At 34.1% G+C, this 24,476-nt stretch overlaps 1 protein-coding gene across 1 annotated transcript; it reads left to right on the forward strand.

The window, feature by feature from the left end:
* Window positions 1–439: 439 nt before the first annotated feature.
* LOC124373921 (sequestosome-1-like) lies at window positions 440–22,796 on the forward strand. Its single transcript, XM_046832232.1, has 6 exons — window positions 440–693; window positions 5,433–5,549; window positions 13,716–13,900; window positions 14,687–15,083; window positions 20,520–20,882; window positions 22,768–22,796. Exons 1-5 carry the CDS (start codon window positions 441–443, stop codon window positions 20,777–20,779), a joined length of 1,212 nt encoding a protein of 403 aa, XP_046688188.1. The 5' UTR covers window position 440; the 3' UTR covers window positions 20,780–20,882; window positions 22,768–22,796.
* Window positions 22,797–24,476: the final 1,680 nt, after the last annotated feature.

Genomic DNA, 24,476 nt, shown 5'->3' on the forward strand with positions numbered 1-24,476 from the left:
CCTTACTTAACAATTAGTAATACACTCTGTTGATGTTGTATAATATAGAGTTTGAAATCTCTTTAAATTAACCGCAATATTGTCATTGATAGCTGTTATCAGTGCATTATTCTTGTCAAGTTGGATTAAAATGCGATACATATAATTCCGTCAGTTTTAAAAACATGAACATTTTATATTTACAGTGAATACCAACTACATTGTGAAATCCGTTTAAATTAACAGCAATGTTATCAATGATAGCTGTTTAAATCTAGAGTAATTTATATTAGTATAACCTAACCTAAGTGTTACTTTGTAAATAATTTTTAATAAACTTTGACATTTTTGTGTGTGAAGGAGTAAAATCTAAATATTACAAGTTAATCTAAAACTTACATATGTTTCTTTTTCATTGTTGTATTGCTAGTAAAATTTATTTGTTGCTTGCAAAATTTAACATGCTTTGTATTTTGCAGACTAAACGAGTGAGTAGACTGGATATCATGGCTCCGCCAGCTAGACAAGCATACCCACCAAACATGACCGAATCAGTGTCATTTAAGGCATATTTGAAAAGAGATGGCCAAGACGTGGAAGTACGGCGATTTGGCATTGATGGAGGTGCAATTACGAGTTACGTCTACCTCACAGGCAAAATACAAGCAATGTTTCCATCAATCCAGAATGATAATTTTGTAATTTTTTGGCAAGGTGAGTTTAGTCTACATTCAGCGTAACAAATTTGGTTTTGATGTTGTATCACCCTATCCACTTAACTGGAATCATTTTCGTAATTACGCAGTATACCAACGACTCATTTCTTGTGTGTTTTCGGTTAAATATATTAACAACCTACCTAACTTGGTTGTCACCCACTTGCTCCCTGTGGGCCAACCACACTATCCGAGGATAAGGTCTTTGGGTTGAATGGTTAGTCCTTAGGCCGCCCCAAGGGGGAGGAAAAAAAAGTAGATTGAAGCATGTACTTGAAAAGTAGTTAGGTAAGGTTTTGTACTTTCTTCTCTATGCCAATTTATTTGCCCTGGAGTTTAAGATTGGGTATTCTAAAGTAGTTAGGGGTTTTACACATGCAGTAATGTTCCTACAATCAATCAATCAAAATCTTTATTACAATTTCTTTAAGAAATGTACATTCGTCAAGAGATACAAGTTTATATACAAAGAAAATAGGTCCTTCAAGTTTCGGTCTTGCTTCAGTCATCTTGTTTCAAAATATTCCTTCATTGAATAAAATGGTCGCTCCATCAGCCAGTCTTGCAGATGGCGTTTCAGTTGTTGGCCGTTGAGGATTTTCAGATTTGTTGGAAGTGAGTTGAAAACTTTCCGTCCGATATATGATGGTTTTCTGCTGTATTGTGTGGTGCGGTGCGCTGGAAGATGATAGTCTGCTGCTCTCCTTGTGTTGTAGGAGTGAATGTTTTCTCCTGTGGTAAGCTCTGCCTGGTCTGTGTAGACAACTACTGAGTAAATGTAAAGGGCAATGACAGTCATAATCCTCAGTGATTTGAAGGCATCTCTACAACTCTCTGTTGGAGTGAGGTTGGCGAGTGCTCTTATAGCTTTTTTCTGTTGAACCAGTATTCTGTCAAGGTTCTGTTGTGAAGTTCCTCCCCATATAATCAGGCCATATCTTATGTGTGATTCTACCAGCGCATGGTATGCTGCTTTTGCAGCCTCTTGTCCAGCTATCCACTTTATTCTTCTCACAACAAAAATTCCAGGTCCAAGTTTTTTGCTCAATGTATCAGCATGTTTCAGTCCAGGAAAGATTGGTGTCTATTGTCATGCCCAATAATTTAGAATGATTTTCTACCAAGATGTTGGGAACTTCTGGGATCTGTTCATGTCTTCTACTGAAATTTAGCTGAGTGGTTTTTGACGGATTGATTGCCAAGTCATTTTGTAGACAGTATTGTAAAGCTTTTCCAGTTGATGTAGTGATTGTTGAGTGTAGTCCCTGCGCTGTGTCATGTTGAAGAAGAAGTGTGTAGTGTCATCTGCGTACATAATGGGGAGGATGTTGTTGTGGTTAATGTAGTCATTAAAGTCATTGGTAAACAGCACAAACAAGAAAGGACCCAAGACTGAACCCTGGGGCACCCCTCTAGTTATTGGCTGAATTTGGGACCTAAAAGTACACGATTTATTATTTATGGTTCTATGGATTTCCACAATCTGGCTGCGATCTGCTAGATAGCTTGCCACCCAATGCCTTGATTTGCCTTGGAAGCCTAGAATTGATAGTTTCTTCACAATCAAATCATGCCCTAAGCAATCGAATGCTTTGCTGTAGTCTAAAAGGATGGCTGAGACAAATTTATTATCTTCTAGTTGGTCTGTGATATGTTCTACTAAGCTTGTCATTGCAGTGATGGTGGATCTTCCCTTCAAGAATCCATGTTGGCAATTTGATAGCAGTTCTTGTTCTTGCAAGTGTTGTACCATCCTTTTTAGTGCAATTTTTTCTATAATTTTTGAGAAAGGAGAGATTAAAGGGATTGGTCGATAATTTTCAAGTTTGGTTTTTGATCCCTTCTTGTGCTTTGGGTAGACTTTTGAGAGTTTTAGTTTTGAAGGGAAGTGACCATTATCAAAGGATTTGTTAATTATTGTGACGAGTGGAGCTGCTAATTGGTTTGCACAATGCTTGACTGCCTTTGATGGGACTTCATCAATGCCACATGACAGTTTAGGTTTTAATGTCTGTATTACAGACAGTACTTCATTATGTGTGGTGGGGGCCATGGTTAGTTGTGGGTTCTGTTGGATATTTGCAGTGGGCTGTGGTGGAAACAGTATTAATTTGGAGAGCACTGCGATTTTGATTAAGAGTGATATCTGCTACCCGGCAGAAATAGCTGTTTAAGTGCTCTGCAATTGCCATCGGGCTGTCTTCTATTTTTCCATCAATTTCTAGCTGTCTAAGTGTCTCATCAGACTTTTTTTGCTGTTTTTCCTCCCCTGATGATGCTCCAGAGTGCCTTAGATTTATTGTCAGAGCTGGCTATGTGCTCATTTGCAGCTGCTCGCCTGAGTTCTCTAAGTTTTAGGTCATAAGTTTTCTTTTTTTGTTTCATTGTGTCCCTTATCAAGTTCACTTCCTGTCAGTTCATATCTGTTCAAGCACTTGAGGAAATCTTCTTTAACCCTTTTAGCCCCGGCGTCCGATATATCGGACAGAGGTGGTCTAGCTAAAATGCCCAACGTCCGATATACCGGACGTCTCGAGAATTTAATGTAGCTGGCTAATAATATGTCCAAATGCCATCAGTTTCGGTATAGTAGTCGGTGAAGAAACGGGCTACATGCAAAAAACAATAAACCTTCCAATTGGCATCGTATTTCGTCGTCATTGAGCGTAGTTTATTTGTCGATGTCAGTTGTCAGACGACTTCAGTTGCATTGTTGTTGTATGCTGACTTATAACCTCAATTAGTTTGCGTGATTGAAAGCGGTTGTTTTTCGTGTGATTTATTGTATTATTAGTAAAAAAACATGACTAAACGTCGTAGAGAAAAGTTACCAGTGAGTGAAAACACTTTGATAAACACTTTTGGGATTATACCGACCACACCCATACATGAATCGTTATTTGACATTTTGCTTCTACTGATTACTAGATTAGCGTAGAACAATATTTCATTAATATAAAACAGGAATTGTCTTATCGCAAAACCCCTCCCCATCCTCAGACAGAGGTCAAAGTCGAGCGGTCCTAGTAGATAAGTGATTGCAGAGTCCCGCCGCCCATTCTCGAGAAAGATAAGATAACAGCGACAAAAATACCGATCACAATACCTGGAAATGCTTGTTGATTAATGGAATGTTAGTTCTGTTACTCAACTACATCGTTTTATAACGTTGTAAGTTCATTGAAAAAGGTTTAAGCGTTGGGGGCATATAACGGAATCTGACCCCATTCCCAAAGTACCATAAAATGTATATATTGTAAATATTATTTCTTTTACTTTTTTGAAAAATTAAACAAGTTTTAGTCTTACAAACCATTACAATTAATTAGTTTGTGTTATTTTACAATTGTTATTATTTCAAAAGTGCAAAAACAAGTAAACATATCTGTATACTTCTACTGACGTGTATGTGGAAATATATGAAGAAGTGCTTATGCAGCAATACAATTAATTGGATATATCTCCTGCATTTATCAAGGAAAGTTCTTAAAATTTTGTGTGTGTAGTAAGAAATATGTGTACAACAAAATTGCTTCATTTTTCAGGGGCTACAATTTTTTTTTCTACCGTTTATGTATGTCCAAACTATAAAAAATAAAAAAAAATAAAATAAATTTTATGTATAAATACGCTAAAAAAAAACAAATCATTCTGTAAAAGTACTTTTTAACTATTACATCTAAGAGTACACTTATTTGTGAACAATTTAAAACAAAAACCTAAACATTATCTTCAAAAATAAGAAAACTAGATGAATTTTCCCTCAATTCTGCACTATGGTCCCTTATCGCCATGGGCTTTCTGGCAAGTCCATGGAAAAATGGCTGGGGTTAAAAGGGTTAAGTGTGTTTACTTCAGGGTCATATTGGAACTTGAGTTTTGGCTTCCCTCTAGGTCTTGATTTTGAGAGGGGACATAACATACAAAAAACACCCGAGTGTGGTTAGTGTAGTGTGTAGGTACCTATAATTTTCAATAAATAGGAATGTTGTCCAAAGGGGTAGTTTAGCTTTGATATGGTGGGGATACTGCAGACTACCTTAGTGTGTTGTAAAATATCTTGTAAAAAATAAAATTAGTTTTTTAAAAAAGTTCAAGAAGCTTCTTTATAATTATACAAGGTTATTATTATAAAAGTGGGCATTTTTTCAGGGTTGATAGTGGGTGTGAATACAAACATTTTATGTTCAATACACTTGGGGTTTCAGGAAAAATTGAGAATTTGTGATAAGCTGCCTTGTATGCAACACGTAGTGTTCGCTTTGAGATTCGGCCAGAAAAACGCAAAGCTACTGAAACTAAATGTATTTTTCTTCTTTATTACAAATAAAAAAACCACTTCATACAAATAAAGAGTGTAATGAAAATAGCCAAAGTTATAGTCATAAGTCATAAACCTTTATTGTCTGTAAGCAAAAAAACATAACATGCATACATGCAATAGACAACTTCAATGGTCGTCAACATATAGATCGATGAGATACAAAACAGAACAGTATTAATACTATTAAGCAGCAGAAATGGGAGAAAAACCTCCACTCCTTCAAAATGTAAGACAGTCGATGTTACGAAGAGCTCAGCTTTGCAGTGACAAAGAATGGAGAAATTTTGAACATTTGCTGTAATAATTTTTTTTACATTCTTGTTCACAGTAGTTTTGACATGAGCCGCAGTCATTATTTGCTAATACTATAGCTAAAACTCTACATCTACTAGTTTTCTTGTGTTGTGTTGCAGATGCTGACAATGACTATATCACTCTGAGCTCTGATGAGGAACTGATAGTAGCTTTGACAACAGCCGCCTCACAGCCTATCAAGTTGTACATCCATCTCAAGTCAAACAATGCACAAGGTACGTTCTACTCTTTTATAAAGCTGGTTCATATACTCTGTTAGAAATCTATTTGTTAAGTAAAGCAAGCATTGAACACAACTTCTGAAATTTTTTTCTTCTTCAGGTGTAGTAAAACATTAAGGTAAATCACACACAAAAATAAACAGATAGATAAACTCTGCATTGAATATGCGTAAGTTGTATTAAATGTACTTACAAAAGTCAACCATACACCTTGGTGCCAGGATCAACCATATAACTACACAACACTAACACGTGGTACTCATACCAAGTAGATAAGTGTATACTAAACACTATATTTAATCTCGGTATGTTTCTTCTTAGTGGAGTTTCTACCCATGTTGTTTTATTTTCATACATGTTTAACTTTGTCATATTTTTTGACAACAAAGGAAGAAAACGTGTAGGCTATCACTTCTAAAAATACTGTTTTTATTTGCATGCCACTATGATGAAATGTCTGAAATCCTATTATCCACTTTCAAATCGTAACTAGTCAGGTTTATTAACGCTTTGATCCCAATATCTTATTTAGAACAATCACAAAATATAAATAGAAACATATCCAATATGTGTATGTGTTTGTTACAGTACACACAATGAACACTTTTACAAAATTATAACTATTGTCATTATTTTCACAGTTGAATTTTAAACCATAGATTCTTTAGAAGGATTTCACCTTTCCGTTGAAAATACTGCACCAGCCAAGTAGTCTGTTACCTAAGCAGTTTCTTATGTAATACTTTGGTTACTTTATATTTTAATACCAAAACTAAATGAAACAGACACATTTCCTACTAAATAAAATATTATAAGACTGGTGATAGGTGTTTGCCGATGTTCAAAAGATGTGTACAAAAAAATTTTACAAAAGCCATGAGAAACCGTAAAAGATTAAATAAGGCCAAAATTTTAAATTTTGTGTCATGATTAGAAAGTTAAGTTTGATTTTTATCTTGGTGCTGACTTATGAAGTAATAAAAAAGAATGATGAATTACTAATAGTAGTTGAAAATGCTATGCAAATTTTTAGATAACCTACATTATCAGTAAAATATGGGTGGGATTCTAATACTCATAAAATATGCTGAGATTGAAAGAGTTATCAACTATAATTCAAAGGATTTGTTTGCTAGGAACAAGTTAGGAGTATGCCACACTAAATGCCAACGTAACAGCCTTAATTGAGGTTGTAGTACAAAATTTCTAAACTATAACGTATCTAATTCTCGTAATGTCCCTCGGGTATACGAAAATAAATTGACACAAAAATTACACTCAGCCAAATTTCATGGATGGGCATGCACTACCATAGAACAACTCTTATCTATGTGAAATGTAGTTTTGTACAAAATCTCAAATTTCGAATGAAATTTTTCTTGAGATATATTGATTGCCACACGATACGTTCCATTTTTTTTTTTTTTTTTTTTTTTAATTAGGTTTATTAGTATTTCAAATAATAAGAGTTCTGGTGTGCTGGGATTATCACAACGCAAGAGTGTGCTGAAATCAAATCTTGTAACCAACTTTTTACATTGACTTTCCATTCTATTATTTTTTTCGTTTTACTCCATGAATAAAATTATTCATCGAAAAGACATGCACAATTGAGTTTAATGTTGCTCATATATAAATGAAGCTTTGTGCAAAATTCCAAGTTTATTTCTTGATATCATCTGGATATACAGAAAGAAATTTAATTTTTCCAGCCCCTTCAGTGATGGGCTTCACTAAATCTCAGCCAATTACATTATTTAGGTCTCTCAACTTATACCAGTTAAGAAGTTATGTATAAAAGATAAAGATTAATTCCCTAAAGATTATCATATCTGGTATTGTTTTTGAATTAAATAATACGTAGTTAACTTAATTTATTTATTTTTAAACCCTTTCCATCCCAGCGTCCGGTTTTCCGGACGTTCAAAAAACATCGCAAAAATCCCCGCGTCCGGTTTTTCCGGACGTTTCGAAAAACATCGCAAAAATCCCGGCGTCCGGTTTTTCCGGACGTTAAGAAAAAAAATTTTTTTTTAATGTTTATTAACTCGGAATATTTGTATAAATTATATATAAATGTTCGCAATAACATATACCGTTATAAAAACATCGATTTATTACGCTATAATGTTTTATTATTGACAACTTATTTACTTCTTTCTCTTAGTGTTGTGTTATCAACTGTGTTGAATTTTATCAGCTGTATTTGTTGGGTTTCATTCCAGCTTGTTGTTGAGAGGGGTAATAACATAAGTATTACAAGTAAACCAAAAATGATAAGGGAGTACAATGACTTTATGGGAGGGATTGATGGAAATGATCAGATGCTATATCATTATTTCAATGAAAGAAAAACCATCAAATTTTGGAAGAAACTTACATTTAATAATTTCTAGAATGCTCTTAAATTTATATACATCGTACAAAAAACAACACAGATAATCCTGTAAGTAGGCTTCAATACATATCAAACTTGGTTGGTGAATTGACAGTTAAATAGGCACATGGGAGAGGAGTAGGCCTAGGTACTCATCAAAAATGAAGCCAGTAATGCAAACAACGGTGGTACAAAATCATTTTTTGAAAAAATTACCAGAAAATAAAGAAAAAAACTGCTGTGTGTTGCAGTGCAAAAAGTACAAGAACTGGAAGGAAAAGAAAACAAGTTTACTTTTATTTGTGTTAACTGCAAAAAGGGCCTGCACACTAAATGTTATCCTTTCCATAGATGTTTGTAAACAAAAACAAAATTTTATTGACTCGGATGGTAATTTTTAGTTTTTATTTTGTTAGGATTAGGAGTTTTTTTTTTAGTTAAAAATATGAAATAATTCATTGTTTGCCTATTGACATTCAATATATTTGGTTAGAACTATATGTTATGTAGAAGTGGAACATGATATGCCATATTGTTGTTATAACTGGGGAAAAACTCCGAACTACAGTGATTTAAAAAAAAAAAAAATCCAGAACTTTTTTATTTCTCAACATATCAGTGTGAAGTATGGATTTTTTTGAAGACTGTTAAATGTGGTTTTGTAAAGTGTTATCAATCTTGGTTAAATAATTTTTTTATGCCCATCCACAACGCAACAAAGTAAAAAAAATCCTCAAAATATTTTTTAGTAAGTACATATTATTAAAAAAAAGTTATTGTAAATATTTGCAATGTCGTTTTATATTTTATTTTATAGTATATTATAACATATTTAGGAAGCTAATAACACTTAAACTACTAAAATTGCTTCATAAATAAATTTTTTATGGGTTTTCTAGTAAAATACGACAAAATGAAACTAAAAGAGCCTGGGATTTTTGGGTATGTCATTAGTTAAAAATACTTAGGATTTTTGGAACAAATTAAAAAAAAAAGTGTCTGGGATGGAAAGGGTTAAAAGATGGCTGTATTAATTACAAAATTGTTTTTGATAATGACAATTCTTGGTATAACAGAGCCTATAAATTAACGAGTAAACATGTAACTCAAGAGACCAAACATGATTCCTCATGTGTTAAAACACCTAATAACAAGCTGATGCACGAGTAAGCATGTAACTCAAAGAGACCAAACATGATTTCTCATGTGTTAAAACACCTAATACCAAGCTGGTGCACGAGTAAGCATGTAACTCAAAGAGACCAAACATGATTTCTCATGTGTTAAAACACCTAATACCAAGCTGGTGCACGAGTAAGCATGTAACTCAAGAGACCAAACATGATTTCTCTCTTGTGTTAAAACACCTAATAACAAGCTGGTGCACGAGTAAGCATGTAACTCAAAGAGACCAAACATGATTTCTCATGTGTTAAACACCTAATAACAAGCTGGTGCACAGTAAGCATGTAACTCAAAGAGACCAAACATGATTACTCATGTGTTAAAAACACCTAATACCAAGCTGGTGCACGAGTAAGCATGTAACTCAGAGACCAAACATGATTTCTCATGTGTTAAAACACCTAATACCAAGCTGGTGCACGAGTAAGCATGTAACTCAAAGAGACCAAACATGATTTCTCATGTGTTAAACACCTAATAACAAGCTGGTGCACAGTAAGCATGTAACTCAAAGAGACCAAACATGATTTCTCATGTGTTAAAACACCTAATACCAAGCTGGTGCACGAGTAAGCATGTAACTCAAAGAGACCAAACATGATTTCTCATGTGTTAAAACACCTAATACCAAGCTGGTGCACGAGTAAGCATGTAACTCAAAGAGACCAAACATGATTTCTCATGTGTTTAAACACCTAATAACAAGCTGGTGCACGAGTAAGCATGTAACTCAAAGAGACCAAACATGATTTCTCATGTGTTAAAACACCCAATACCAAGCTGGTGCACGAGTAAGCATGTAACTCAAGAGACCAAACATGATTCCTCATGTGTTAAAACACCTAATACCAAGCTGGTGCACGAGTAAGCATGTAACTCAAAGAGACCAAAACATGATTTCTCATGTGTTAAACACCTAATAACAAGCTGGTGCACGAGTAAGCATGTAACTCAAAGAGACCAAACATGATTCTCATGTGTTAAAACACCTAATACCAAGCTGGTGCACGAGTAAGCATGTAACTCAAAGAGACCAAACATGATTTCTCAAGTGTTAAACACCTAATAACAAGCTGGTGCACGAGTAAGCATGTAACTCAAAGAGACCAAACATGATTTCTCATGTGTTTAAAACACCTAATACCAAGCTGGTGCACAAGTAAGCATGTAACTCAAAGAGACCAAACATGATTTCTCATGTGTTAAAACACCTAATACCAAGCTGGTGCACGAGTAAGCATGTAACTCAAAGAGACCAAACATGATTTCTCATGTGTTAAAACACCTAATACCAAGCTGGTGCACGAGTAAGCATGTAAATCAAAGAGACCAAACATGATTTCTCATGTGTTAAACACCTAATAACAAGCTGGTGCACGAGTAAGCATGTAACTCAAAGAGACCAAACATGATTTCTCATGTGTTAAAACACCTAATACCAAGCTGGTGCACGAGTAAGCATGTAACTCAAAGAGACCAAACATGATTTCTCATGTGTTAAAACACCTAATAACAAGCTGGTGCACGAGTAAGCATGTAACTCAAAGAGACCAAACATGATTTCTCATGTGTTAAAAACACCTAATACCAAGCTGGTGCACGAGTAAGCATGTAACTCAAAGAGACCAAATATGATTTCTCATGTGTTAAAACACCCAATACCAAGCTGGTGCACGAGTAAGCATGTAACTCAAAGAGACCAAACATGATTTCTCATGTGTTAAAACACCTAATAACAAGCTGGTGCACGAGTAAGCATGTAACTCAAAGAGACCAAACATGATTTTCTCATGTGTTAAAAACACCTAATACCAAGCTGGTGCACGAGTAAGCATGTAACTCAAAGAGACCAAACATGATTTCTCATGTGTTAAAACACCTAATACCAAGCTGGTGCACGAGTAAGCATGTAACTCAAGAGACCAAACATGATTTCTCATGTGTTTTAAAACACCTAATAACAAGCTGGTGCACGAGTAAGCATGTAACTCAAAGAGACCAAACATGAATTTCTCATGTGTTAAACACCTAATAACAAGCTGGTGCACAGTAAGCATGTAACTCAAAGAGACCAAACATGATTACTCATGTGTTAAAACACCTAATACCAAGCTGGTGCACGAGTAAGCATGTAACTCAGAGACCAAACATGATTTCTCATGTGTTAAAACACCTAATACCAAGCTGGTGCACGAGTAAGCATGTAACTCAAAGAGACCAAAACATGATTTCTCATGTGTTTTAAACACCTAATAACAAGCTGGTGCACGAGTAAGCATGTAACTCAAAGAGACCAAACATGATTTCTCATGTGTTAAAACACCCAATACCAAGCTGGTGCACGAGTAAGCATGTAACTCAAGAGACCAAACATGATTCCTCATGTGTTAAAACACCTAATACCAAGCTGGTGCACGAGTAAGCATGTAACTCATAGAGACCAAACATGATTTCTCATGTGTTAAACACCTAATAACAAGCTGGTGCACGAGTAAGCATGTAACTCAAAGAGACCAAACATGATTCCTCATGTGTTTAAAACACCTAATACTAAGCTGGTGCACGAGTAAGCATGTAACTCAAAGAGACCAAACATGATTTCTCATGTGTTAAAACACCTAATACCAAGCTGGTGCACGAGTAAGCATGTAACTCAAAGAGACTAAACATGATTTCTCATGTGTTAAAACACCTAATACCAAGCTGGTGCACGAGTAAGCATGTAACTCAAAGAGACCAAACATGATTTCTCATGTGTTAAAAACACCTAATACCAAGCTGGTGCACGAGTAAGCATGTAACTCAAAGAGACCAAACATGATTTCTCATGTGTTAAACACCTAATAACAAGCTGGTGCACGAGTAAGCATGTAACTCAAAGAGACCAAACATGATTTCTCATGTGTTAAAACACCTAATACCAAGCTGGTGCACGAGTAAGCATGTAACTCAAAGAGACCAAACATGATTTCTCATGTGTTAAAACACCTAATAACAAGCTGGTGCACGAGTAAGCATGTAACTCAAAGAGACCAAACATGATTTCTCATGTGTTAAAACACCTAATACCAAGCTGGTGCAACGAGTAAGCATGTAACTCAAAGAGACCAAATATGATTTCTCATGTGTTAAAACACCCAATACCAAGCTGGTGCACGAGTAAGCATGTAACTCAAAGAGACCAAACATGATTTCTCATGTGTTAAACACCTAATAACAAGCTGGTGCACGAGTAAGCATGTAACTCAAAGAGACCAAACATGATTTCTCATGTGTTAAACACCTAATAACAAGCTGGTGCACGAGTAAGCATGTAACTCAAAGAGACCAAACATGATTTCTCATGTGTTAAAACACCTAATACCAAGCTGGTGCACGAGTAAGCATGTAACTCAAAGAGACCAAACATGATTTCTCATGTGTTAAACACCTAATAACAAGCTGGTGCACGAGTAAACACCTAATAACAAGCTGGTGCACGAGTAAGCATGTAACTCAAAGAGACCAAACATGATTCCTCATGTGTTAAAACACCTAATATCAAGCTGGTGCACGAGTAAGCATGTAACTCAAAGAGACCAAACATGATTTCTCATGTGTTAAACACCTAATAACAAGCTGGTGCACGAGTAAGCATGTAACTCAAAGAGACCAAACATGATTTCTCATGTGTTTAAAACACCTAATACCAAGCTGGTGCACGAGTAAGCATGTAACTCAAAGAGACCAAACATGATTTCTCATGTGTTAAAACACCTAATACCAAGCTGGTGCACGAGTAAGCATGTAACTCAAAGAGACCAAACATGATTTCTCATGTGTTTAAAACACCTAATACCAAGCTGGTGCACAAGTAAGCATGTAACTCAAGAGACCAAATATGATTTCTCATGCGTTAAAACACCCAATACCAAGCTGGTGCACGAGTAAGCATGTAACTCAAAGAGACCAAACATGATTTCTCATGTGTTAAAACACCTAATACCAAGCTGGTGCACAAGTAAGCATGTAACTCAAGAGACCAAATATGATTTCTCATGTGTTAAAACACCCAATACCAAGCTGGTGCACGAGTAAGCATGTAACTCAAGAGACCAAACATGATTCCTCATGTGTTAAAACACCTAATAACAAGCTGATGCAGGAAGTTGGATGCTTAACATATGTACTGTCAATTCTGTAATCATATTTTTGTTAGAATTAGATTTGGTTTCCCATCCAGTTTGGTGGTTAAATTTAATCGTGTTTTTGGTAAATAAAACATTTCCTCTCAATTGTGCACCATTGATCGAGAATGTTAAAGGAGCGGGTAGATAATTGAAAGAGTTGAACTCAAACAAGGGACTTGTTGGGGGATGTTGTCACAAACAAGAGTGTTAACTGGTGATGATTGACCAAGCCACCCAGTGAAGAAATCTCTGGAAGATTGGATTGATTAAGGAAAACAGTTTATATTTTCACGGTTTGCCGACTATTTGGAAGAAGTACATTATTATTAGAGTGGTATCGTGTTGGAAGTCTCTGGTTAGTTTTGTAAAAATTAGCTACCCAGTTAAACTTTATTTAAAACTCTGTGACATGTAATTATTTTGTTTCAGGAAGCAATAGCCAGGGGGTCCAACATCCTGGTGTGTTTTGTGATGGCTGTGAAGGTGGGGTATTTGGCTACAGATACAAGTGTGTCACTTGTCCAGACTTTGACCTGTGTGCTAAATGCGAGGGCAGTGGCAAACACTCTGAGCACTTCATGTTACGCATGGCCAGTCCTATTAACCTCTCAAGTGTAAGTTGAACGATTTCATTAATCTAGTTACAGTGTTGTTTGGTTCCCAACGTTCCATCTGATATTGCAATTGTCCTCATGGTAGCATGATGGAAAGTTACTATATAACATCACTAAACATGACCTCCTAAGCCGAGAACTATCCATGTTTGAAAGTTGTATGTGTAATAAATATCTCAACTTAAATCATTGGTCACTTCGTACACCATTTGTTCCAATATGAAAACCAATTAACAAGAAATTCATAACTTATGGACCTAAGGTAAATATATTAAGTGTTCTGGAATATTTATAACATTTCCTTTTATTTTTTCTGATTAACGATTTTTTAAATATCCCAAATGGTTTTTGAGATACTGATTACATGGAAATCCCATAAGAATTTTTCAACAACCAACAATCGGCAAAAGTAAAAAGCTGAAACAAGTTCCAACTTGGTACAATAATTATTTTATAAATATATCTCTCACAGTCGTTGGTCAGCTTAGTATGCTAATTCATTTCAACAAAACAGCTGTTAAAACTTAAAAAATGTATATCTCAATTATTTGTATACAAACAGAAAAAATAAAAGTGTTTTAGAATGCTTATAACATTTTCTAAACTTGTTTTAATTATTAGAACTTTATATCTGGAATGTGTTTTTAAATATTGATTACATGTAAATGCCGTAAGAAATCAATTGTCAATATTTTAGTTATCAAAATCTACCCACTTAATGTAAATGAACCAGAAGAACTATCTTAATAACCAACCTATTTAATATGATTAAACATTTTATTACAGCACCCGAAAGTGTTTCGCAAGCTGTTTGGACGGCCACACAAATTCCACAGGCGCCATGGCTGGGAGCGCAGTTTTATGCAAGGCGAGTCACAGGGACCCAATCGTTGCCCCTTCACCCAGCATGAAAACGCTGCGGCAGAGGTGCCGGACATGTTCGACTTCAGTGAACTGATGAAATTCATCAATAGTCTGGGTGTGGCTACCACAGCAGGAGGTGCTGAAGCTACTGCGAGCTCCCAAGCTCAGTCTACTGCGAGCTCCAATGCTCAGCCTACTGCAAGCTCCCAGGCTCAGCCTAATCGCCCACAACCCCAAGAGTCTCGCCAAACCACGTCCAACCCTAACGCTTATCTGAATGGCATCGGCCAAGCTATTGCTGCATTCCTTGATCCATTTGGTGAGTGTTAGCCTAGATTTTCTTATTTTGAGATTGGATACGTTAAAATTTTGTGAGATTCTAATCAAGTTTACTCTCATCAGAATTTGTTATTAGTAATTTTATTGTGTAGTGCTCCAATTAAAATAATTCTGTTTATTGTATAAGTGATGTAACTATGAATTGAATAAAAATACACAGCAAGAAGAAATAATTTTGGTGTAGTCCAATTTTAATTAATTTTTCAACATACTTACATTTTTTAATAGTGTATTCTACTTAGGAAATCAAATATTCATGTTTCAATGAAAGAGTTAAAACTTAGATAAGGTGTTGAAATTTTTCTATACTCCAAAAAGGTAAGTCCCTTCTTAAACTAGACTATGATTGTTAATTTACTTTAACTGTTTTTAAATATTCTTTCATACATCCCCACTTTATGGGCACAATCCTGGCTTATTATGCTTATCTATTTCCCCTCATTCAGCACTACAATTATTTTATTTAAGGCTGGCAACAGTTTTTATTTTATGTTTTAATTTGTGAGAGAGAGAAATAAAAATTGAAGATATTAATTTCATGTCTAGATTTGTAAGGAAATGTTTTACAGCTACCAAGTTCATCAAAGATAGTATAGTCAATTTCAAACCTGAATTACATGTTTTTCAGCATTTGCCATTGGTTGGAAATTTTGAACTTTCATCATTATAGTTGATAATTTCATTTCTTAATTTGTATTTTTTTTTGCTGCATAGCGATTCGAGGAAAGAAAAGAAGCGTGTTATTGTTACAAAATATATAAACACGAGATCAGCAAATAAATAGTTTTTGCATTAAAAAAAAAATTAAACAATAATAGTAATCGTTAAGTTCACTACAAGAAGAAAAGAAGATTCTTGATGTATGGTAAGTTTTATATATAGTCTAGTTGAATAATTTTAATTTTTCGTTATTTTTACTAAATTTTAGTGTGATTCCTTTGGTAAGAAATTACCAAAGGAATTTGCGTTTCTCGAAAGTTTGTATAGACAGTAATTAAAGTATAAAAACGTAAAAACTACATTGAATTATTGCTAATTGCTAGGAAAATCAAGCAGGTTTTTTTTTCTTGAAAGCTTCCTTCTAGGGTTTACTGATTTGAAAAGCACAAAGACTCATAAAAACACACGTATTTGGACTATTTTATTGCACTGCATTCTTTCTCAATCCTAACAAAGAGAAAATTTCTAATTATGTGTACTTTTGTGTATTTTTACACTTGTTGTTTTTTTTTTCATCAGTAAGCTCTAGAAGGAAAGCTTTTAAGATAAACCTGCTGATTTTCCTTTCAATTAGTAATAATCCTAATAAAGCCTTCAACGCTTTTAATTCAATATATTTAATTAAATTTTTTAAATGGCATGCGAATTCCTAACAAATTAAAACTTTGAGTTTGTGTATGTATGAATCAAGTAACAGTACATAAAACAATAATTGATTAATCATCTAACATATACTTAGACAAGTTATCACACCTATGAGTGGTTGAGCATGACTATCATACTAATATATACTGTTTACATATTGTGTGCTAATAAAACATGGTGAAATGCCAAACAAGTCATTGTCTATTTAAAGTTGATTAAAAACAAATTTCCAGTAGACTGGTTTGTCAAATTGGTGCTTGTAACTAAGAAGTAAAGTAGTTATTTTAGACCAATTGTGTTAAATTTTAAACATTACATAATTAATGTTTATATTATTTAACCCTTTGAGTGCCGCAGCGTTTTGCTATATGGTATGCATATAATGCCGAGCGAAAATGCCTGGTTCTGCAAGGGTCTGGTTAAAAATTCATAACCAATTTATTTATTGGTTTAATGTCTTGGGTTTTTGTTTTTTTTAGAGAAATATATTTTCTTTATACATATAATACATTTATTACTTATTTAACGTTTTTATACAAATAAAAAAATCATTAACAAAAACTTTATGAGCTAAAACATTTAGTTTTTTATTTTGATACAACTTAGTGTTATTGAAATATTTTGTTTTTTTCACTTTTAGTTATTCTATCTTATACTCCATTTAGTTCTTTACAAAAAGACATAGAAACATTTTTTTTATACTTATAAATAAAGTTTGGAAAATAAATATGAAAATATGAACCACTACAAAACTAGAAATTTTCTAACCAAACCTAACACTCTGTGTATTGTCTACACTGATAATGCTTTAAATCTAATGCCTGCAATACTAGGTTTTCATTGTCAGCAATGTTTGTACAACTCATTGTTTATAAATATCACTGAACAAACACAAAAACATAGACTATATAAACGTATTTAGTAAAGTACTAGATGCTTACTATCGCCGTAACTCGCGGCCGTCATTGTTCTACTTACACACAGACTAGAACAACATACACGAACGAAATAATTTGAAGATTTAACACTACAAACCCATTTACACGTATAAACTTTCAATATCATTTGTGAAATAAACATCAGCGCAAACAAAACACTTGACGGCTCGTCCGCATAGCAACCGATTCTAAACGTGACTGACGCGCTCAATTTACAACCGCCGTAAAAAATAAAAATATAACCAAAATGCAACAAAACCTACATCAAAAGTTACGTTGAAGCCTTTGGAATGCGTATGTATAGTCATTGAGCCAATTTAGATAAATACTATATCAAATATAAGCGTTACTGCAGAAGTCGCTAACAGCGATTCTGGCATTTCTTGCATATAATGCGGGATCGCTGACAGTGATGCTCCGGCAATCAAAGGGTTAAAATGTAATATTAAAATAGGTTAAAAAATACTTTTATTACTTGTTTATTAGTTCATTTAGAATAATTCATACCTTTACTCATTTAAAAAAAAAAAATGAGTTTATTACTTTTAATGTATTAATTATTTTCTATTCTTTTCAGATATGCCTGCCAAGAAGAAAAATAAAATCACCATGATTATCAAAAAGCATGTGCTTGAGCCACATTGCCCAAGATATGGACATGGTCCAAAATCTGAACACGGTCCCTTTCATTCAAAACATGGTCATGGCCCAAAACCTAGTCACGGTCCCATTCGATTCAAAGCATGGTCATGGCCCAAAACCTGGACACGGTCCACTTGATTCAAAACATGGTCATGGTCCAAAACCTGGTCACGGTCCATTCAATTCAAAACATGGTCATGGTCCAAAACCTGGTCACGGTCCCCTCGATTCAAATCTTGGACACGGCCCAAAACCTGGGCATGGTCCATTCCATTCAAAACAAGGTCATGGACTACATGCTCTTAGACATTTTAAGGTGACTCATGGTCTGAAACACCGCCTTTGTGGACCTAGACTGATAGGTGTATACAGACCAAAATACAGTCATCATATTGGTCTAGTACATGTACATGGACCAAGACTTGACAGTGGCATTTGTCGTGTTAGACTCGCACCAAGAATGGAGTTAGGAGGATGTAGCTCTCTGAGAGTTGGTCTTCCACACGATGATGCAGTTGAAACAGTGACTATCGTTGATGATGAGCCTAATATTGAGAATTGCAATGGTGAGTGAGCTGGAAATCTATTTTGCATTCTTTTTTAACTTTGTTTTTATATATTTTTAAGTGACTAAAAGTAGTTTATGTGTAAACATTGGATGTGCATGATAAATGTAACTGTCTTGCTAACATTAGTAAATTAAGAGTAAACCTTAATTTCATATCGTTGTACCATGAAAACTAGATACCTTGTTATTCTGCACAAAGTATAAATAAATTAACCTTGTGTTGTCATTCAAATGTCATTTTGAATGGTTATTCCATTACAAATTACTTGAAAGCACAAGAAATTTTAGTTTTATAATATAGTTATTGATTTTCTTTAATTATTATTTTTCTTAATATTTATTTACTGCAGTAAACTCAATAAACATCTGTCAAGGTATTCCAAGATATTCAAATTTGTTATTGGTTTTAATAAATGTCTTAATTAGAATTCTAATTCTTTTACAACTATTGCTTACATTAACACCACTGAACCTGTAGTGTTCTCCGATATATATTGCATGCTTATGATTGTAGGACTCATAATTTACAGAACTTTTGTTTATTTTTCAGCAAACATTTGAGGAGAGGGAGTCATGGTTTAGCATTACAGCTCATTAAAATGAGTTAAAAAAATGAAGTTGCAACAGCAAAATTAAAGAAAAAAAAACACTAATTGAAAAGCAGACAATGAAGATATTTTAAATACATACTCATAAGGTTGTTAAAAATGAATCTTGTGGACTTCATATTTATTGGTCTGGTAATGTACAGTTCTAATGTGTTTCAAGAATTCTGGCATTAAAAAGGAATAACTACAAATTCAAAATATCTTGTTTTTATCTCTGGACTTAAAATTATGGTTATGGCTTAGTTTAAGTCTAAGGTCATAGTGTAAATCCAGTCCATTCCATTTGTTAGTTCATAAGTATTTTTATAAATAAAGTGTTGTAAAATAAAAGTGTATTAACTACTGCTAAGTTTATTTTTATTCCTTCCATTGGCTATTAGGTATTTTGAATTATTGGTTTTTTAATTAGAATTACAAATTAACAGCTTAAACTAATAAGTTGATATATCTTAACTTTTAAATTGTTTAAATGTATCGTTTGAACATAGTTCAACTAAAAAAAATAAAGAATGTATATAGATGATAATTCATAAATGTTTAGTTTCCAACTAAGAACATGGAAAATGTGTAAACAGATTATTTCATTTTGTTGTAGTTGATACACATCTTTAAAATGTGAACATTTAGGTATAGTTTAACTTAGTTTCCTCCTTTTTTCTTCCTTCCTGTACTTTCTCTTTGATGGTTAAATTTGTATTCATTACTAACCTTCTACATTTAATTGCCTGATTAATCGGTTTCCAGTTGTCCAATTAAATGTATATCATCTTGCAACAAATATATTGCACAAACATATTTAGAGAGTTTCTTATAGGGCATGTTATCATTAGATGAGTTTGTTATATTTGTTGCCCCTCTTTGGTAATCATATCCTCTAGAACTTTAATCTTATTATTGATAGGTACCATCTCGTGGATGTTTCACATTCCGTGCCAAAGCTGGCTCTGGCAGCACCCTAGATAGTTGGGGGCATTAGTGTCAGCCCAGCTTCTAGTTCCTTTTTAAAGTTTTTTTTTTAGGGCTTTTCAACTTTTCTTTTCAATTTCTAAGCTTTTTCATTGGAAAAACAGTGAACGTAAAGTGATTGGAGTAAATATTTACCCTTAATTTGAACTTCAGTTTCTTGACTTTTCTTCTACTCCCAAGATCACTTGTGTTGCTTCCATGAAAAGAGGTTTCTAGTTTTATTTTAATAATTTTTAAAATTAGTTAATTTGCTCCTTGTTTGTTACATTTAAGTAGAAAAGGTTAGAAGTTGATAACATGAATTTTTGATTTTAATTTTTGTCTTCTAGGGGTGGATGTGACTTTCGATGTGCGATGCAAGACTCCTGGAACACAGGAAACCGTCTGGAGCCTCCACCCAAGGCTCTCAGTCCCCGAGTACTCCTGCAACTCAACAGCAACCAGCAGGCTCTTCTCCTTCTGCCAGCTCCCAACTCTGAAGCTGCCCCTGCCACTCCTGCCGCAGTCAATCCCATTCTTGTCACAGTCAATCCCACTCTTGTCGCAGTCAATCCCGATCCTGTCGCAGTCAATCCCACTGTCCCGGTGAGCTCCCCTGCCCACTCTGAGACAGTCCGAGAGGGTTTCTCCCACTCCCTCTGGTGCTCGCAGGAACTCTGATGATTGGACTTTGCTCAACCGAGAATCTCCAGGTAATAAAAAATTATAGGATACTTCTTGATGCTCGGATCAATAACAAATATATTCTAAATCCAACACCTTTTCAATTGTTTGAATTTATACAAAACTAGCGGGCCCGGCGCGCTTTGCTGCGCATTTCAATAATTTTTTGCAAAAGTTGCCCGCGGCTTCGCACGCAATTTCCCGTTGAAAACAGTACACTATATTCACTTATTCTTTTTCTATCACATTCTAAAACATTGCTGAGATAATTGATAGTCGTTCCATCGTGAGCCTCTTGGGCGTATTATGAAGGTATGTACCATATTCCTGCCTCTATCTAGCTGTTACCCACGGCTTCGCACGCAAATCTTAAGAACCGAAGTCCTTATATTACTTAGTAAATTTTTTTTTTACTATAATAAATTTTAGATTAAATTAGTTATATCTCCGATGCCACGATTGAGCTTGCTTTGTTGTCTCGATCGAGAGAATATGTACACACGGAGTTTTGAGAACCATACTTCTGTCAAAAAAAACAACTAAGGTTGATTTTATAACATTCTTTATATTTGTAGCCAACGTAAGATAGTAATTATGATATCTGCATTACTCTTCTGATCAAGCATGAGCATGGTTTATATTAAATAAATATTGCAGTTAAAAGGTGAAATTTTTACGTCAAATTTGAATTGTATTATCTGGATAGTAAAGTCTATGTTTAACAGTGATTGCAAAAACAGTTTAAAAACAAAATTTGTCGTTTCTCTTAAGCTTACTCTATGCTTTAAAACTATAAGTGTAATATATGTTTACAAAGAACAGCTGATTAAAAATTTGAAAAGACGTTAACATATGTTTGCTGCAATGCATTTCTTATGGGTATTTCTGTAACCAGTGGGGCGGGAATCCTGAATCGGGAAAGGGATGGGCATAGCTTATAAACCTTCTCCGTGGAAAAATACATATACGTACAAATTTTCATCATGATCGGTCCAATAGTTCACGATTCCATAAAGGACAAACATACAAACATTCATTTTTATATATATAGATGATTAGTTTTTTCATAAACACAAGTCTCCCTAGTTCACCTCCTATCAACATAACTTTTTTGTGTATTCATGCATCAGCATGAAGCTTCATTCTCCTAAAATAGGTATTTATTACATTTCACCTGTCATAAATTCATTTGATTTTTTTTAATGAAGGTATCCTAAATATTTTGGTAGAACGAGTGTACATAATCTTGCAACAGATGTTTTAGCAAAATATGTAAATGGGTTAAAAACAATTCAATTTTGGTGAGGGAAAACAGTTAGTTCATTTGCATTGTTAAATTATTGTAATTTGAGTGAAAACAAAGCATTTAAATTCTTTTAACTGATCAGAACTTCTAATAATATTTTAATTGTATTTTACAATGTCATACGATACAAGTAAAATGTCTCCTAAATGGTAAAGTTCTACATGTTAATTTTTTTCTTATGTATAATCTTACCAGTGCACAATTACGGTAAAATTTGTAGGTCCGATGAATTGTTTGACATTTCTGTGCCACACCTGTTTACTTGATGTACTATTGACCATGATAGATTAAAATAGAGTGCAAGGATGTAATTTGAAAATTGTTGAATATTAAATACTCTTTTCAATTCAGTGCTGCATTGCAATCAGCATGACAATTACTTTTGAGTGCAAGTGCTTTTTAAGCCTAATCACCTAAAATATGCTTGACGCATTATTAAAAATTTGTGCAGTCTGATACCAGTACATCAACTATACCACTGGATTTATTGTTATATTGTCCACAGTTTTTTTCGCTAGGTTGATTATTGACTATTGATCATCAAAGGGTTAATCTCTTTTTAAGTTTACTTTAAATAAAAATTCAGCATGCATGTTTGTCTGTGACAGTTCGTCTTGAGATGGCTATGGATGTGGAAGAAAGCCGAGGGCCCAAACCTCCAGTAGTCTATCCCGTGCTACCCAGAGAGGCTCCCTCTGCTCCCCCACAAGCAAGTGGAGGTTTCACTGATGTCGAGCGTAAGTCTCCACAGTTCCGGAACATTACTTAGATTTCATTAGGGTTATAGTACAACCTTTTACTTCATAAACATTAATATGACCTCTAAATTGTAGAACTTTAACATACAGTTTTTTAGTAGGAGTACAGAATATGTTTTTTACCCACAACATTTCTCCTAATCTATCAGGAATTTTTCAATAACTGTACAGTACATTAAAGGAGTAATAGTGCTACAAAAATTTCTCCACAATATTTTGCTTTAATATGTTTTGAATGGTACCTCAAGCAGCATATCTACATATTCCGTAGCTGATTATATATATATATTATCGGTTTTATAATTATCTGAAACATCTTTTTTGTAAAATCTAACATGGCCAAATTTGTTTTTACAACTGTTTTTGCAAAATTAGTAACTTCTTTCATTTCTATAATTTTAATATAAATAACGATTACTTCAAACTATTGTTCCCATAATTTTATGAACCTGACTCCCCCTCAGGAAAATCCAAGGCAAGGTTTTCAAAATGTATCTTCAAAATTTGTTTTGTTATACAGTTTTAATATTTAAGGCATCTTTTCTATCAATAAAACAGACAAAATAATTTGTAAATTCTAACAAAGTGGCCACCAACCAGGAATAAGCCGATAATTTAACACACAGGAACAAAATGTGAATCTCGTAGAACCAGAAAAATCTCAAGAACAATGATTTTATTTCTCAGTGATTGAATTGTTTTACAGAGTGTGTTAACATAGACATACTCAATGTGATTGTGACAATGTGTAGTGTACGTCGATGATAACACCTGTAGTGCCGGTTTAATCCAAGTTGACTCAGCTAGTGTTGTGGAGGTGATCTTGTTCAATCCAAAATCCAATCTGTAATAAGTCCGTGAGACATGTTTAACCCTTTCAGGGCCAGGAGGAAATATGAGATGTTGCAAAATTTTTTCACATCTCATATCCCCTTGTGACTAGTCAAAAGTGCCAGACTAAAATTGGCGATTTCTCTTGGGTTAAAATTTATAATTTTTCATAAAAATTAGAGAATAACCTAAAAAGTTGCACCAAATTACTCGTATAGATATATACTATCAACAAAAAAAATATATAGATGTAGTTTTAAGTCTTTTAAAATTAAAAATATAATTACAGTAGACTCCCGTAAGTTCGGCCACCTCGGACCGGACCCTAGGCCGAACTTAAAAGCGGCCGAACTAACCGATGCCTATTTAAAAAATGCCCATTTATTGTTTGCAAGGGTAATTTTTCAATAAAAGTTATGAAATAACCGTAAAATTAAACCTTTCCAAACATTACCCAACACAGAATTAACTACTAAACTAATTTTAAATTTGTACTTACCAATAAAACACGGTAATACTGCATATGTTTGGGAATCAATGCGTGTAGGAATCAAACACTTGCACATAGAATACAACACAGAGTAACGCTTTATTTACAAAACCACAGACCTAATGAAATAAAATAAAAATAATACAGTACTGCACTGTACATTGGTGGTTTAGCTTCTTAACACTTAAAATAATCTGTCACTTTTTTCTGAATTTTTGTTTCTAATGATTTTTTATGT

The sequence above is a fragment of the Homalodisca vitripennis genome, unplaced genomic scaffold (genome assembly GCF_021130785.1).
Source record: "Homalodisca vitripennis isolate AUS2020 unplaced genomic scaffold, UT_GWSS_2.1 ScUCBcl_6670;HRSCAF=13987, whole genome shotgun sequence".
In the NCBI taxonomy this organism is placed as follows: Eukaryota; Metazoa; Arthropoda; class Insecta; order Hemiptera; family Cicadellidae; genus Homalodisca; species Homalodisca vitripennis.